General features: G+C 43.7%; 1 protein-coding gene across 1 annotated transcript in view; it reads right to left on the bottom strand.

Annotated features, from left to right (window-relative positions):
* Positions 1-9,100, bottom strand: part of PMM1 (phosphomannomutase 1) — an 89,510-nt gene extending 80,410 nt beyond the window's left edge. The window contains exon 1 of the mRNA XM_082265113.1: positions 8,962-9,100. Within this exon, the coding sequence (XP_082121239.1) occupies positions 8,962-9,042 (81 nt within the window). The 5' untranslated portion in view covers positions 9,043-9,100. The remainder of the gene's footprint in view (positions 1-8,961) is intronic.
* Between the last annotated feature and the right edge of the window lie 4,608 nt (positions 9,101-13,708).

Genomic DNA, 13,708 nt, shown 5'->3' with positions numbered 1-13,708 from the left:
GAGCATGGGGCCCGGTAGCAATCGCAACCCCTGCAACCCCTGTAGTTACGCCCCTGACACCAAGGTTTTAAAATTAAAACCATTAAAGTCTGTTTACTCTCTGGCCTAGTTCTACAAGTACAAAAATACCTTTAAAATAACATTTATGTAGAGACTGCTTGTGGTATACTGTTATAAAATGTTTAAAACATCTTCAAAATTCAAACAGGCTCTCCCATTAGAGCAGGCCAGGGTCCCTATCGATCCCCCCTTTAGAGCAGGGTCCCCATAAATCCCCCTTTAGAGCAGGGTCCCCCATAGATCCCCTTTAGAGCAGACCAGGGTCCCCATAGATCCCCCTACAGAGAGGGGTCCACAAAGATCCCCCTTTAGAGCAGGTTCCCTATAGAACCCCCTTTAGAGAAGGGTCCCCATAGATCTCCTTTTAGAGAAGGGTCCCGTAGATCCCTTTTAGAGAAGGGTCCCCCAAAGATCCCCTTTTAGAGCAGGGTCCCTATAGATCCCATTTTAGAGAAGGGTACCCATAGATCCCCCTTTAGAGAAGGGTCCCATAGATCCCTTTTAGAGAAGGGTCCCCAAAGATCCTCTTTTAGAGCAGGGTCCCTATAGATCCCCTTTTAGAGAAGGGTCCCCATAGATTCTCCTCTAGAGAAGGGTCCCCATAGATTCTCCTCTAGAGAAGGGTCCCCATAGAATCTATGGGGACCCTTCTCTAAAAGGGGATCTATGGGGACCCTGCTCTAAAAATGAGGCTCTATGGAGACCCTGATCTAAAGGGGGATCTATGGAGACCCTATTCTAAAGGGGAATCTATGGGGACCCTGGGCCTGCTCTATAGGGTATCTAAGCTCTAAGGGGGATCTATGGGGACCCTGCTCTAAAGGGGGATCTATGGCATAGATCCCCTTTAGAGCAGGGTCGCCATAGATCCCCCTTTAGAGCAGGCCAGCATCCCCAAAGATCCCCCTTTACTAGAGCAGGTCCCCCCATAGATCCCCCTTAGAACAGGCCACATAGGGTCCTCCATGGATCCACCCTTAGAGCAGGCCAGGCAGGGTCCCCCATATATTCCCCTTTAGAGAAGGCAAGGCACTAGGCAGGGTCCAACCATAGATCTCCTACTTTAATGATCCATTCTGATTTTAAATGCTGGACTTGCTGTTATAGGAGGACACATACTCACAATGCAGAACGAATGAAGAGTTGACTTACTCGTGTCTCTCATGAGAAGCTGGAGCCCGGGCGGTATGGGACATGCTGCACACTGCTGAGACCAGTCATGGAAGGCACGGGCAGCAGGTTAGAGGAGGAACTTATAAGTTCCTTCCGTTCTCCTTCTCCGAGTCCTCGACTCTGAAGGACTCAGGGCCTGGGGGCGGGGCAACCAATGAGCAAGGTGCAACTTGAGCATTAGTGCAACTGATTGGCTAGGATGCTGGGAACGGTCCTACCAACCAGCGGGCAGCGGCGTGGGAAGCGGAAGTTAGCTGTCACTGTAACTGACTGCGCCACCACCGCGGACCCTGCAAGGACATCAGTGTCCATGTACAAACACTTTGCCGATCCCTGGTCCAAAGTCAGCGCAGCTCTCTACCAAGAAATTCTAGAGCACTTCATACTTCCCTCTGCTGACCAACATGATGGAGATGCGGATTTAATTTTTTGGCAGGACTTGGCACCTGCCCACACGTACCAATACCTGGTTTAATGACCATGGTATCACTGTGCTTGATTGGCCAGCAAACTCGTCCGACTTAAAGCCCATAGAGAATCCACTGAGTATTGTCAAGAGGAAGATGAGAGACACCAGACCCAACGATGCAGACGAGCTGAAGGCCGCTATCAAAGCAACCTGGGCTTCCATAACATCTCAGCAGTGCCACAGGCCGATCGCCTTCATGACACGCCGCATTGATGCAGTAATTCATGCAAAAGGAGCCCCAGCCAAGTGTTGATATATTGCATTAATGTACATAGACATACTATTCAGTAAACCAACATTTCTGTATTCAAAATCTTTTTTTTTATTGGTCTTATGTAATATTCTAATTTTCTGGGATACTGAGTTTTTGGTTTTCACTAGCTGTAAGCTATAATCATCAAAATAAAAAATAAATAAATAAAAAAGAAATGCTTGAACTACATCACTCTGTGTGTAACGCATCTATATAAAATATAGGAGTTTGACTTTTTGAATAGAATTACTGAAATAAATTACCCTTTTGGTGATCAAATCCTTTTTGAGATGCACCTGTATTTGTCAAAAATGTTGAAAACCATTTATCATTTTCCATACACTTCACAATCATGTGCCACTTTGTGTTGGTCTATAACAGGCATCACTAATTGGCGGACCGGGGCCCGGATCCGGACCCAGTTAATGTCTCATCTGGACCCCTGCGGTCCCACCCTTTAGAATCGTTCTGCCCACAGCCATCACCACTGCCAGTCTCACAGAGCCAACAGCTGGAGGCGGGACAGCTATAGACAGAGGGCGGAGGCTATCCAAGTTAACAAACAGGTGATTGGTTGCGAGGATACAGGGCCGTCATCGCACAAACATGCGATTCGGACCTCTGCTGGAAGAATATTTTACTGAATGGACCTTTGTAAATTTTAATTCAATACACCTGGTCTATAACATACATTTCCAATAAAATAGATTTATGTTTTTGGCTGTAACATGACAAAACGTGGAATATTTTAAGGGGTATGAATGTTTTTTCAAGGCACTTTATAACCCTGATATCTTCCACATGTAATTCTGATGGTGGAAAAGTAACTTGGTCACACTGTGCCCCTGACCCCCAAAACTAGGCACCACACTGAAATTCAGCACTTTTGGGGTCCTTTCTTAGTTAAAAGGGGCCCGGTAAACATGAGATTAATATTCACTAATGTTCCTATGTGCTATCTTATATATAAAAGCCAGCAAGAGAATGGGTGGGAGCATTGCAGTTGGTAAAACAATGGCAAGGGGAAGCCATTCTGAAGGCGTACAATTAATTGTGTGATTTTGCAGATAATCAAATCATTTCTTCTAGGAACATGCCAAAATAATGGATTTAAAACAAATAGCAGTCGTGAGCCTGTTTTAACCCTTTGATTTCCATGACACACTACATACATCATTGGCCATATAGGAGGGGAAACAGCTATGATGAATGTAATATGTCCTGGATAGTCCGAGTTAAAGCAGATTTAAACTCAAACTGAATAAAATGTAGTTTGCTAAAGCACTGTGTATCATAAAAAATTGCCTTTATTGAAAATAAAATATTTTTTGTCTTTGTCATCATCGTTTTTGGATCTCAGTTCTGCTGATCTACTGTAACCTCTTTGCAGCCCTTTCTCTTCTACATGCTAACATGCTTTCTGTCTTAGCGTACAAATGCTATTTCTGTAATGATACAGTACAGTGAGTGACCATTGTCGCCCTAGATAAGAAAACTGCACTAGTGGTATGATCACTATGCCAAAAAAGGATAAAAAGTCTAGAAGAAAAGAAAACAGCAGCCACCGCAATAAAGGAGTGGCAAGCTGTAATATATATTTTTTTTTTTTTGCTACATTCACACCTGAGCGTAGCGTTTTCGCGCGTTTTTTTACCGCGATTATACCGCGATTTACAGGTGTTTTTTGTGCAGGCGTTTTTAGATTGAATAGAGACCAATGGAAAACGCCTGTAATCTGCCCAAAAAGAAGCTCATGTACTTTTTTGAGCGTTGGGCGTTTTGCTCACAGCGTCAAAACGCTGAGATGTGAACAGGGGCCATTGAAATGAATAGGATTTGTCTTGTCAGGCCTTTTGAGAGCTGATCCTAGAGCAGAAAAATGCCCCAAAACGCCTACATGTGAACGGAGCCTTAGTATTTTTTCAACAGTTGTTTTCAGTCTTTTTAAATGAATTTTAATTAAATGATTTTAAGAATATACCTGGAATCATTTCATAAAGGTCCTTGTTCCGACTTTTACTTTTATAGGGTGACAACTGTTTTCTGTCACCATTCTAATACAGGCTAAATGTAGACGTGGCGAAACAAATTGCACAGACCTGGTCCACCATTGTCACTATCAGGAATCTAATTCAGAGAAATGTGCAGCTGTCGTTGGAGTGAATGCATGTAGATATTAAGTTGATTTAGCCCACATTCACATTGGTCTGATTTGACACTTAAAATTTAAGCCAATTGCCGGCAATGGCACCGCCTGAATTGGAGCGACACCGACTTTGCGGCGCAGCACCGATTCCCAAAAGTAGTTTCTGTACTACTTTTGGCGATTGGGGGGGGAGGGGGGGGGATTTCCATAGACATCTGTGCAGGAACCCTCACAGATGTTTGTGATATCGCCCCTGAAGTCAGACTGAAATGCTGGCTTGAAATCGTGCGAGTTCAGCTGAAGTCGTACGATTTAAAAATGGCCTCAGTAGGAACATGAGCTTAGAGGCTGCAGAAGATCAGCAGTACTAATGTGGAAAAAAAGGACGATAAAAGGAGAAAATTGGATTTTCTAAAAAAAAAAGTAAAAATCACATGGCAATAGTTTGAATGACAATATAAAGCACTGTGTATCAGTCATGGGTTCTCAACTTGTGGCCCTCCAGCTGAAATATGGAAAAGTGGACCCAATCGGTCCATCAGTGTGAAAGGGGCCTTAAAGAGATGTTTGGGTTTCAAGAAAAAATAAAAAATAAATTAAACTCACCTAGGTGGATGTAGCATTTGAGAATGTATCTGTCGCCTGCCAATAAAAGATCGCTAATCGCTCTTCCATGAGCAGAGACGGCGACTGTCAGTCACTGGCTCTTTGCTCTGCCCCTCTATCGTTCACTGGAGTGCTGAGCTGTGGGGGGGGGGGGGCTCAGTCTTCCAATGGCTCCCTGATAGGCTGATCCAGCTGCTGGTCCAGGCATCTGGGTGGATCCGAAGTGTAAAGTCTGGATCATTCCCAAGCCTGGACTGGCAGAGTGATCTCAGCCGACAGTGGGCTTAAGGCTAGGTTCACACACATTCAAGTGCGGTTTTGAGTCCTGAATCTGCTGCAGTTTTGTTCACCGGTTCAGGTGCAAATTTTTACTTGAATTTGAAGCTAAATCGGACCAAGAATTGCACAAGACTCTTTTTAAAAAGCAGCCACCCCAGACATGTGTAAACCAGCTCTATTAAAAGCCAGACCATTTCATGTTATGCAAATCAGATACGGTTAAAAACGCATCTGATTTGCATATACACTATATTACCAAAAGTATTGTGACGCCTGCCTTTACACGCACATGAACTTCAATGGCATCCCAGTCTTAGTCCATAGGGTCCAAGATTGAGTTGGCCCACCCTTTTTAGCTATAACAGCTTCAACTCTTCTGAGAAGGCTGTCCACAAGGTTTAGGAGTGTATCCATGGGAATGTTTTGCCATTCTTTCCGAAGCGCATTTGTGAGGTCAGGCACTGATGTGGACAAGAAGGCCTGATTCACAGTCTCCGCTTTAATTCATCCCAAAGGTGTTCTATCGGGTTGAGGTCAGGACTCCGTGCAGGCCAGTCAAGTTCCACCACCCTAAACTTGCTCATCCATGTCTTTATGGACCTTGTTTGTGTACTAGAGCACAGTCATGTTGGAACAGGAAGGGGGCCATCCCCAAACTATTTCTTCAAAGTTGGGAGCATGAAATTGTGCAAAATTTCTTGGTATGCTGATGCCTTAGGACAGTGATGGCGAACCTTTTTTATCCCAAGTGCCCAAAATTCATCACAAAACCAACTTACTTTTTTCAAAGTGCCAACACTGCAATTAAACTGCAGCCACCAAGGTGATGATCGCACACTCCAAGAGATATCGTAGTCAATTCAGCACTTACCCGGCTCCGGCATCCAGGGTAGGTGTCCTTGCTCCTGTCTGGCTTGTTCAACTCCAGGGGCTCTTGTGGCTTGGGCTCTCTCTCCCTCCTGAACCACTTCAGCCTCCTCTCACTCTTGTCCCCACACTCCTCTCACCCTTGCTCTCCCTTCGCTCTCAGCCCTTTTTTTTCCCTTGGGCTCCAAGCTGTCCCTCCTCTTATTTTCTCACGGCATGCTGGGGCTGTAGTTGTTCTTTGATTAAAATGGAACCATAGTCTTCTGGGACTACATTTTTTATAGTGCACTTGTCCTGGCTCCTTATTGGCCCTGGCTTCAGCCAATGGGGAGGCAGGAGGAATCAGAGTGGCCGGCGATCCTTGCAAGAGCCTCTCTGTCCCTGTCCCATGCGTGCTGCTTGATAGAAGAAGGGGGGCGAGGGGGGGGGAATAAACTGACAGCCTGCGTTAACTTCTCCCCTTGTCACAGTGCGGGCAGTGGCTCTCAGCTGTGGCACGCGTGCTATAGGTTCGCTATCACTGCCTTAGGAGTTCCCTTCATTGGAACTAAGGGGCCAAGCCTAACCCCTGAAAAACAACCTCCCACAATAATCCCCCCCCCCCACATCAATTGATTTGGACAGTACCCAAAGCAAGGTTCATGAAGACACAGATGAACGGGTTTGGGGTGTCCTGACCTCAACTCGACTGAACACCTTTGGGATGAGTTAGAGCAGAGACTGCAAGCCAGGCCTTCTCTCCAACATCAGTGCCTGACAAATGTGCAAATGTGCTTCTGGAAGAATGGTCAAACATTCCTATACACTCCCTAACCTTGTGGACAGCCTTTCAAAAAAAAAAAAAAATTAAGCTTGTTTTTACGTTGGCACATGGTCCCGGTCAGGCTGGCGGCAGCGGTTCGCACTGCATCACCCAACTGTTTCCGGGGATGCGGACAGTTGGGCACTGTGTTCCACACATGGTGGACTTGCTCGAAGGTTAGACGCTTTTGGATCCGTGTCTATAACTTTATTTATTCCCTGACGCAGGTCAACCTGGTGAAAGATCCCCAACAAGCGCTTTTGGGTAAACCGGTTGAGGGGGCATCCAAACACGCCAAACGCCTTATAGCCTTTGTGTTCACGGCCGCTAAGATTGCTATAGCCCGTTCCTGGTGCACCCCTTTAGTGCCGTTCGAGCTACTAAAAGCCAAACTGACCTGGATCATGATAAACAAACGGATGGTGGCGCTATTGATGATAAGATGCGCATGTTTGACAAGACCTGGGACCCCTGGATCAGGTATTTGGCCGGCCCCCCTTAGGGGGGGATCGGGAGCCTTGGTCTCCTTAGACAGTGAGTTCTAGGGGCCTACCCCACTGGGGGGTGCTGGACCTGGATGTCGACCCTTTCCTTTCTTACCAGCCGCTATTGTTCTTTTCCTCCCTCCCCCCATTCCATTCCTGCTACCTTTTTCTAATTTTCCACACCTTTCTCTTGTCTTGCCTCTTCTTTCTTCCTTCTTTATTTCTTTCTTCTCTTTTTTTTTTCTCCCTTTCAGTGCACTGATAGCTGGATGCTGCCTCCTCTAATCGAGTGCTAAGTATTGGCGTCGGGGGTTGGGGGCCGCCTCCTCCTCCCGAGGGTGCAGTGTGTTCCCGTATGGGGCACGGGGGGGGGGGGGGGGGTCGGGCCCGGACCACCTGACCTTTAGTTTTATAGAGTGGGGGCAATGTGTCCACCTTGATTTAGTAGATGCCTAGCTAATTCTACTGCTAATATTTTTTGTTTTTTCTGATTCCTGATTTCTGATCTTGCAGATATCTGTATATGTATCTTTATACTTCATGTTTTACATATGATGTACCATTTTCTAACGGCATGGTTGAGCCGTGTTGGCTCATTTTGCACTGTTATGCCTTTTATAAAAACTCAATAAAAACCATTGAAACTTAAAAAAAATTAAGCTGTTGTAGCTGCAAAGGGTGGGCCAACTCAATAAGGAACCCTATGGACTAAGACTGGGATGCCATTAAAGTTCATGTGCGTGTAAAGGCAGGCATCCCAATACTTTTGACAATATAGTGTACTTGAAAAATGAGTTACAGGAGTGCAAAACGCACTGCACTCCTGTGACCTACAGGAGATGTATAGCCAAAAAAGCTTTTGCCATACTTCTCCTCTAAGGATCATTTGAACCTAAAGTTAATCAGTGAGAAACTATCAATGGCTCGCAACCCATATTCCGAAACGTTTAGGAAACATGGCTTAACTATGCGCTGCCTTCTTTAAATGCTTCCAGTTTGGGAGCTTTGTAATGCTCTTGTCTTATATAACTTGACCCGAGTCTATGGGGGACATGCCCTCTTCACTCAAAAAAATACCTTCTATTTCTCTCAACCTCTACGTTGGCTACGTTCTTTCTCTATGGTCTCTCTGTATGTAGGAACATACCCATCTTCTTTAACTTGCTCCTGAGATGGCTCAGGGACTATGGGTGGGTGGCTACCTTCTTTCTCCATGGTCCCTCTGTATGTAGGAACATACCCATCTTCTTTAACTTTCTCCTGAGATGGCCCAGGGACTATGGGATTTGTAGTGTGCATACAGCTGTGCACATGACCGCAAATGACATGTAATGCTAGTTCCAAATAAATCAAATACATGAAAGCGAGGGGCAAATAGAGAGGACCGGGATATCACAGAGGATGTTACAAAGAGGCAGATAAACCGATAAACAGTATATAAAAAACAGATTAAAAGGGCCATTTAGGTAGTGGATGTATATAGATTATTTTTGGAGAATACAGATATAGTTTATTATTATACAGGATTTAAAATAGGGCCACCAGTTTGTGCAGCGCTTTACAACATTAGTTTAGTATCACTTTAAAGCCATATGAGCCCTAAAAGCTTGCGTTTTCTCTATTTTCAGGTAACAATTAAATGATATCACTTTAAATGAAAACAATACTCATACTTCTACAGACTGTGATATGGCTTAGATTGAGTTTACATTTAAAGTTTATGCATGATGCTTTAAACCTTGAATGTAAATACGTATGGTAAACACATATACGATAAAGAAGAATAAAATGTTCAATGCAATGTAAAGAGAGTCCACGTACCATTCTTGGAGGGGTTAACGTCCCGTCCACATCAAAAAGGCACAATGTGTCCCTGTGCTTTGGGAACTGTGTCTCTGCCATTGCTTCTCCATCTGCAGAGGCTGCTGTCTGTGCAATGAATGGAAGAAGGGAGTGTTGGGGGCTGGTCTGGGGGGGAGGGAGGTGTGTTGGGCTCATTGGCCAATTGCAGCACTTCTTCGTAGTCAGCTGGTAGTGACAAACAAGGTGCTGGTCACGTATCATGATTCTCTTCCTCCAGCATGTTACAATAACACTGAAGCCAATTAGGTTAAAGTTCACTCTGTGGAAAAGACTGACCTTACACCTACTGTATTTCACTGGCAAAACATCAGTTAAACTGAGAAGATTGTCTAATGTGATACTGACAAATATTACAAGCCAGGCACCAGTTTATTGAAGACTCTGATACAAAATAGGAGTACAAAACTAAGCATTAAAGATGAGATCATTTCCTGCTACATTGTTTTTATAATTTTTTATGCAAGCATAATTGTTCAGTATATTAAAATGTACTTAAGATGTTAGCGGTTAATGTGTTAAATGATATATTTAATTTTATAAAGAAGCTGTAAGAACCAATGTAAGAAACAGAAGTACACAGCATTTGTTTCACACAAACCTTGAAAGCTATTTTCCATCATAAAAAATATGAACCCTGATATGTCAAGATATGAAAATATACTGTTATTGGTATCCGTAATTTTTCATATCTTGATATGAAAGGATTTGCACTATTAAAAGATTTGTTTCTGCTGCTGCATTATAAAACAGGTTTTATCTATTTGATAAACACAATTCTTAAATGTAACTTAAATTTAAAACCACCTTACAATGCATTTGTTGAACCTTTGACAGATTACTCTGTACATATACTGTATGGAGGTACAGGGATTTTAGAACAGCCAAAGAAACCTCTAAACAACACTGAAGGGTAACCTGTGAGAGCTGTAAGTGGGCATCCATTGCTGATTTCCTTTGAGTTCTTTGGCTACCGTGCTGTCATAAACCTGGTGGAGATTATTAAAGAGGGGGCTTCCCTTGCACCTCTTGTCCAACACTCCTGGTGGTGGTGACAGGAGGTGTGACAAGGAGTGACCAAGGGCCAAAGTAGCAGGCAGCGACAGCTGTTGGTTGCAGAATCTGGATGACTGCGGATCACCAGACAGGAACCAGACACCAGTACATGGTGACGCTTGATCAGTGGACAAGAGTGAAGCCAGGATACAAGCCATAAGGTCATCAACAGATGGGCAGTAAAGTACAGGAACATCAGGCAGAATCAGGATAAAAGCCAGGGTCGGTTCACAGCCAGGCAGCGAGGACAGGAACATAATGCAGAAGTGGAGTCAAGGTCACAACTGGTAGCCAGGAATCCAAAGACAGGTCAGAGGCAAGCCGGGTCATGCATGGGAAGGCAAATATAACAACAGGTTAAGGCATAGGTAAAGCAGGAACTAGCTTAAGAGCACTCAGGAATCCGTTTATGTCACAATTCAGCTAAAATAGGACATTTGCTGCCAATGCCAGTACCAGGCTTGCTCGCTAATACATTTATTCATGCTAATACCTGTCTTGCATTAAGACTTTGCTTGGAGTTATGAGCACGAGTCTTCTTGTTTCGATATGTACTGGGCTTTTCTTACACTGAACCTCTTGCTTTAGTACTTTTACAAATCATTGATATTGAACAAGCACATCAAGGGTTCTAACTTCCCTTAGATTTTACAGCATGCATGTTCCAGGTCAGACTGAAAAAGTATTGAGGCTAGCAACAACCAGGCAACTGTCTAGAAAACCTGAAAGGACTACATGAAGGTCTTCTAACCTGTGTGGCGACACAGGAGGCCTGGAAGCCATGAAGCAGGGAGGGGGCTGAGTGCAGAACTTATAGCCCTTGGATACAACTTCCCTTAACCAGTCATCTAAGATACTGTCTTTCCAGATCTTATATGTGCGATAACGCCGCAATAAATATTAAAGAAATGTAACAAACAAGGACTACACAAAAACTAAAGCAAGCCCTACACTGAGCGAATTTGTTCCTGCAACCATGGGTTGCAGGAAAGAATCTAGCTTGATCAACCCATCAACACAGTCAGTGCTGACAGGTGAATCCCTCCTGCCAAGCCATTGTATTCTACCGTAAGGGGGGGTGGAAGTCATCCAAGTTGGTACAGTCAGCCTGCCCATACCTGGTTTGAATCTTGGCCAGTTACTGCTGAACTGGCTGAGATTCAAAACATCTATGGCCGGCCTAATTGATTTTCCCCTCACTATGGAAAGTAGAGGTAATCCCTCATGCCTAAGAGAATTGTCTGTAAGTTTCGGGTACTTAGAAGTTCAATGTTTGTGGTTAAACCAGGCTGTTGGCTTGGGTATGGCCTTAGATGTGGAAGCCTGGAACGAACGAAAGGTGGGGGGAGGAGAGGCTTCCCAGCTAGGGGCCTAGGCTACTTTTGCTGGGATAAATAGGTACTCTTACCACCAGTGACATCCTTGATCAGAGTGCCCAATGCAGCTATGAAGCAACATTGACTCTTTAATTGCATGTACAGAAATCCTTTTTTGTATGCCTGCTCCGCACACCAACATTTCAACCAAAAGGTTTGCATCTTGTTCACTGATAAACATTCACTTACCCATCTACACACCAGTGCAGGGTAGTCAGCATTAGCTCTAAATGTTCTACAAATAGGGGATTAGTGTGAATGAAAACTGGATCCCTTTTCATGATTTTAATCTCTTTCCTTAATGTTTAACCAACTAACCACACAGCCATGGTAGGTTGGAATGCAGAGTCTGCTAGAGAAAACAAAGTTTTTGAAAGAATCTCTAAGGCTACGTTCACATCTAGGCGTTGCTATTTTATAGGCGTTTTCACAAGCGTTTTTATAGGCATTTTTTGCAGGTGTTTGGATGAAGGCATTGACATCTAACAAAAACGTCTGTAATCTGCCCAAAAAGAAGCTCATGTACTTTTTGGAGCATCGGGCGTTTTGTTCAAGGCGTCGGAACGCTCAGATGTGAACAGGGGCCATTGAAATGAATAGGATTTGTCTTGTTGGGTGTTTTTTGAGCTGATCCTTAGAGCTGAAAAACGCCCCAAAACGCCTACATGTGAATGTAAATGACAATATTGCTGCGCTAACTAATGACATAAATATGTAAATAATATGAAAAATACAATATAAAATGAAAACCTATAATATGAAAAATACAATATAACCTTCCTGCAGAAGTGGTAGCTGCAAATACAGTGAAGGAGTTTAAGCATGCATGGGATAGGCATAAGGCTATCCTTCATATAAGATAGGGCCAGGGACTATTCATAGGATTCAGATATATTGGGCAGACTAGATGGGCCAAATGGTTCTTATCTGCCGACACATTCTATGTTTCTAAAAGCAGCCACACAAAATCTGGAATAATAACAGATCAAAATAGCATTGTTGTAACTAATGTGGCGCTAATCATAAAAAACGTCCGAGAGTGACTGTACGAGAAAGTCTATATAGTGTCGTTTCAATCAGAGAAAGGTGCAAGACTGTAGATCCGAAGAACCACCACCAGACACCCTGATCACACAGCCTCTTACGAAATAGAGATGATCCCCATCACTGAGATCCAACAAGCCCAAATGATATAGAAGCCCAGGGCGATCTTTTTCACGATGTGCCAGGATTCACAGATTCCACCATTGATTGGTATGAAACAAAGAGCAGGACACTATTATAGCGCAGACCGTCACACATTTATTTAAAGCATAATGGATTAAGAACACTTACAAAAGGTAGATAAAATCAGGCATCTCAGCAGGCAATTGGTGTTCCCCTCGTATGTCACACTTGTTCCATATACCACCAAAAAGATGGCCGCCACGTCTCCTCCGTTTTGGCGTGTATCACCGCAAGCACCACCCAATGTGAACGCAGCCTTAATAATTATGTATGGGATCATTAAAAACACTGCTGCAGCCTCGACAGGAATTGTCAGCACTTTATTAAAACTTGACTGTCAGATTAACAGTGAGATAGGCCCACATTTTAATAAAAGGATTACTAAAGAGGATATTAGGTCACACGGTGTAATTTGTTTATTAACAGTTTCCCAGTTTCTGTACAGAATGTCTTGGAGTAGGGTGTGCTCTTGAAGTTTCTGAAATCTTGGGGATCTATAGGAAACCAAATTAGAAGCAGTGGTAGTAGACGCTTGTTCTTTTATTTTTTTAAGATGGTATGCACCACATCAAAAAGGAGGTAACATGATTTGCCCTTAGGCCTGGGAGCTATAGCGGATGTACATGATAAAATTGTTAACCATTATTTCAGCTATACAGCGTATCAAGGGTCATCCATGAGCGAACGTTCATACAAATACATTTCTTATACAAAAATGTAATATACAGTAAGCAAAGTAAATTTGCCTGTTTGCTCATACTGCTTCATGTCTGTATATACTTTTACACAGGCTTGCTCGTTTCATCTATTTTTTGAAACTAATAGAAGGAAAAATTTTAAATGAATTGATGCCTGTATAGGCTGTTCAGATCAAAGCAAGCCTGTACCTTTAGTAGAGAAACAGCCCCAAAGCATAATCTTCCACCTCCGTGCTTGATTGTGGGAATGGTGTTCTTAAGGTCATAGTCAGCGTTATTCCTCAAAACACGGCGGGGCGAGTTGAGTTAATGACAAAGAGCTCAATTCTGGTCTCACCTGACAAAAGCGCT

Source organism: Pelophylax lessonae (genome assembly GCF_965119305.1).
Source record: "Pelophylax lessonae genome assembly, chromosome: 8".
NCBI lineage: Eukaryota > Metazoa > Chordata > Amphibia > Anura > Ranidae > Pelophylax > Pelophylax lessonae.
The sequence above is the reverse complement of the archived record's forward strand: the minus strand, read 5'-3'. Positions and strand labels throughout refer to the sequence as shown.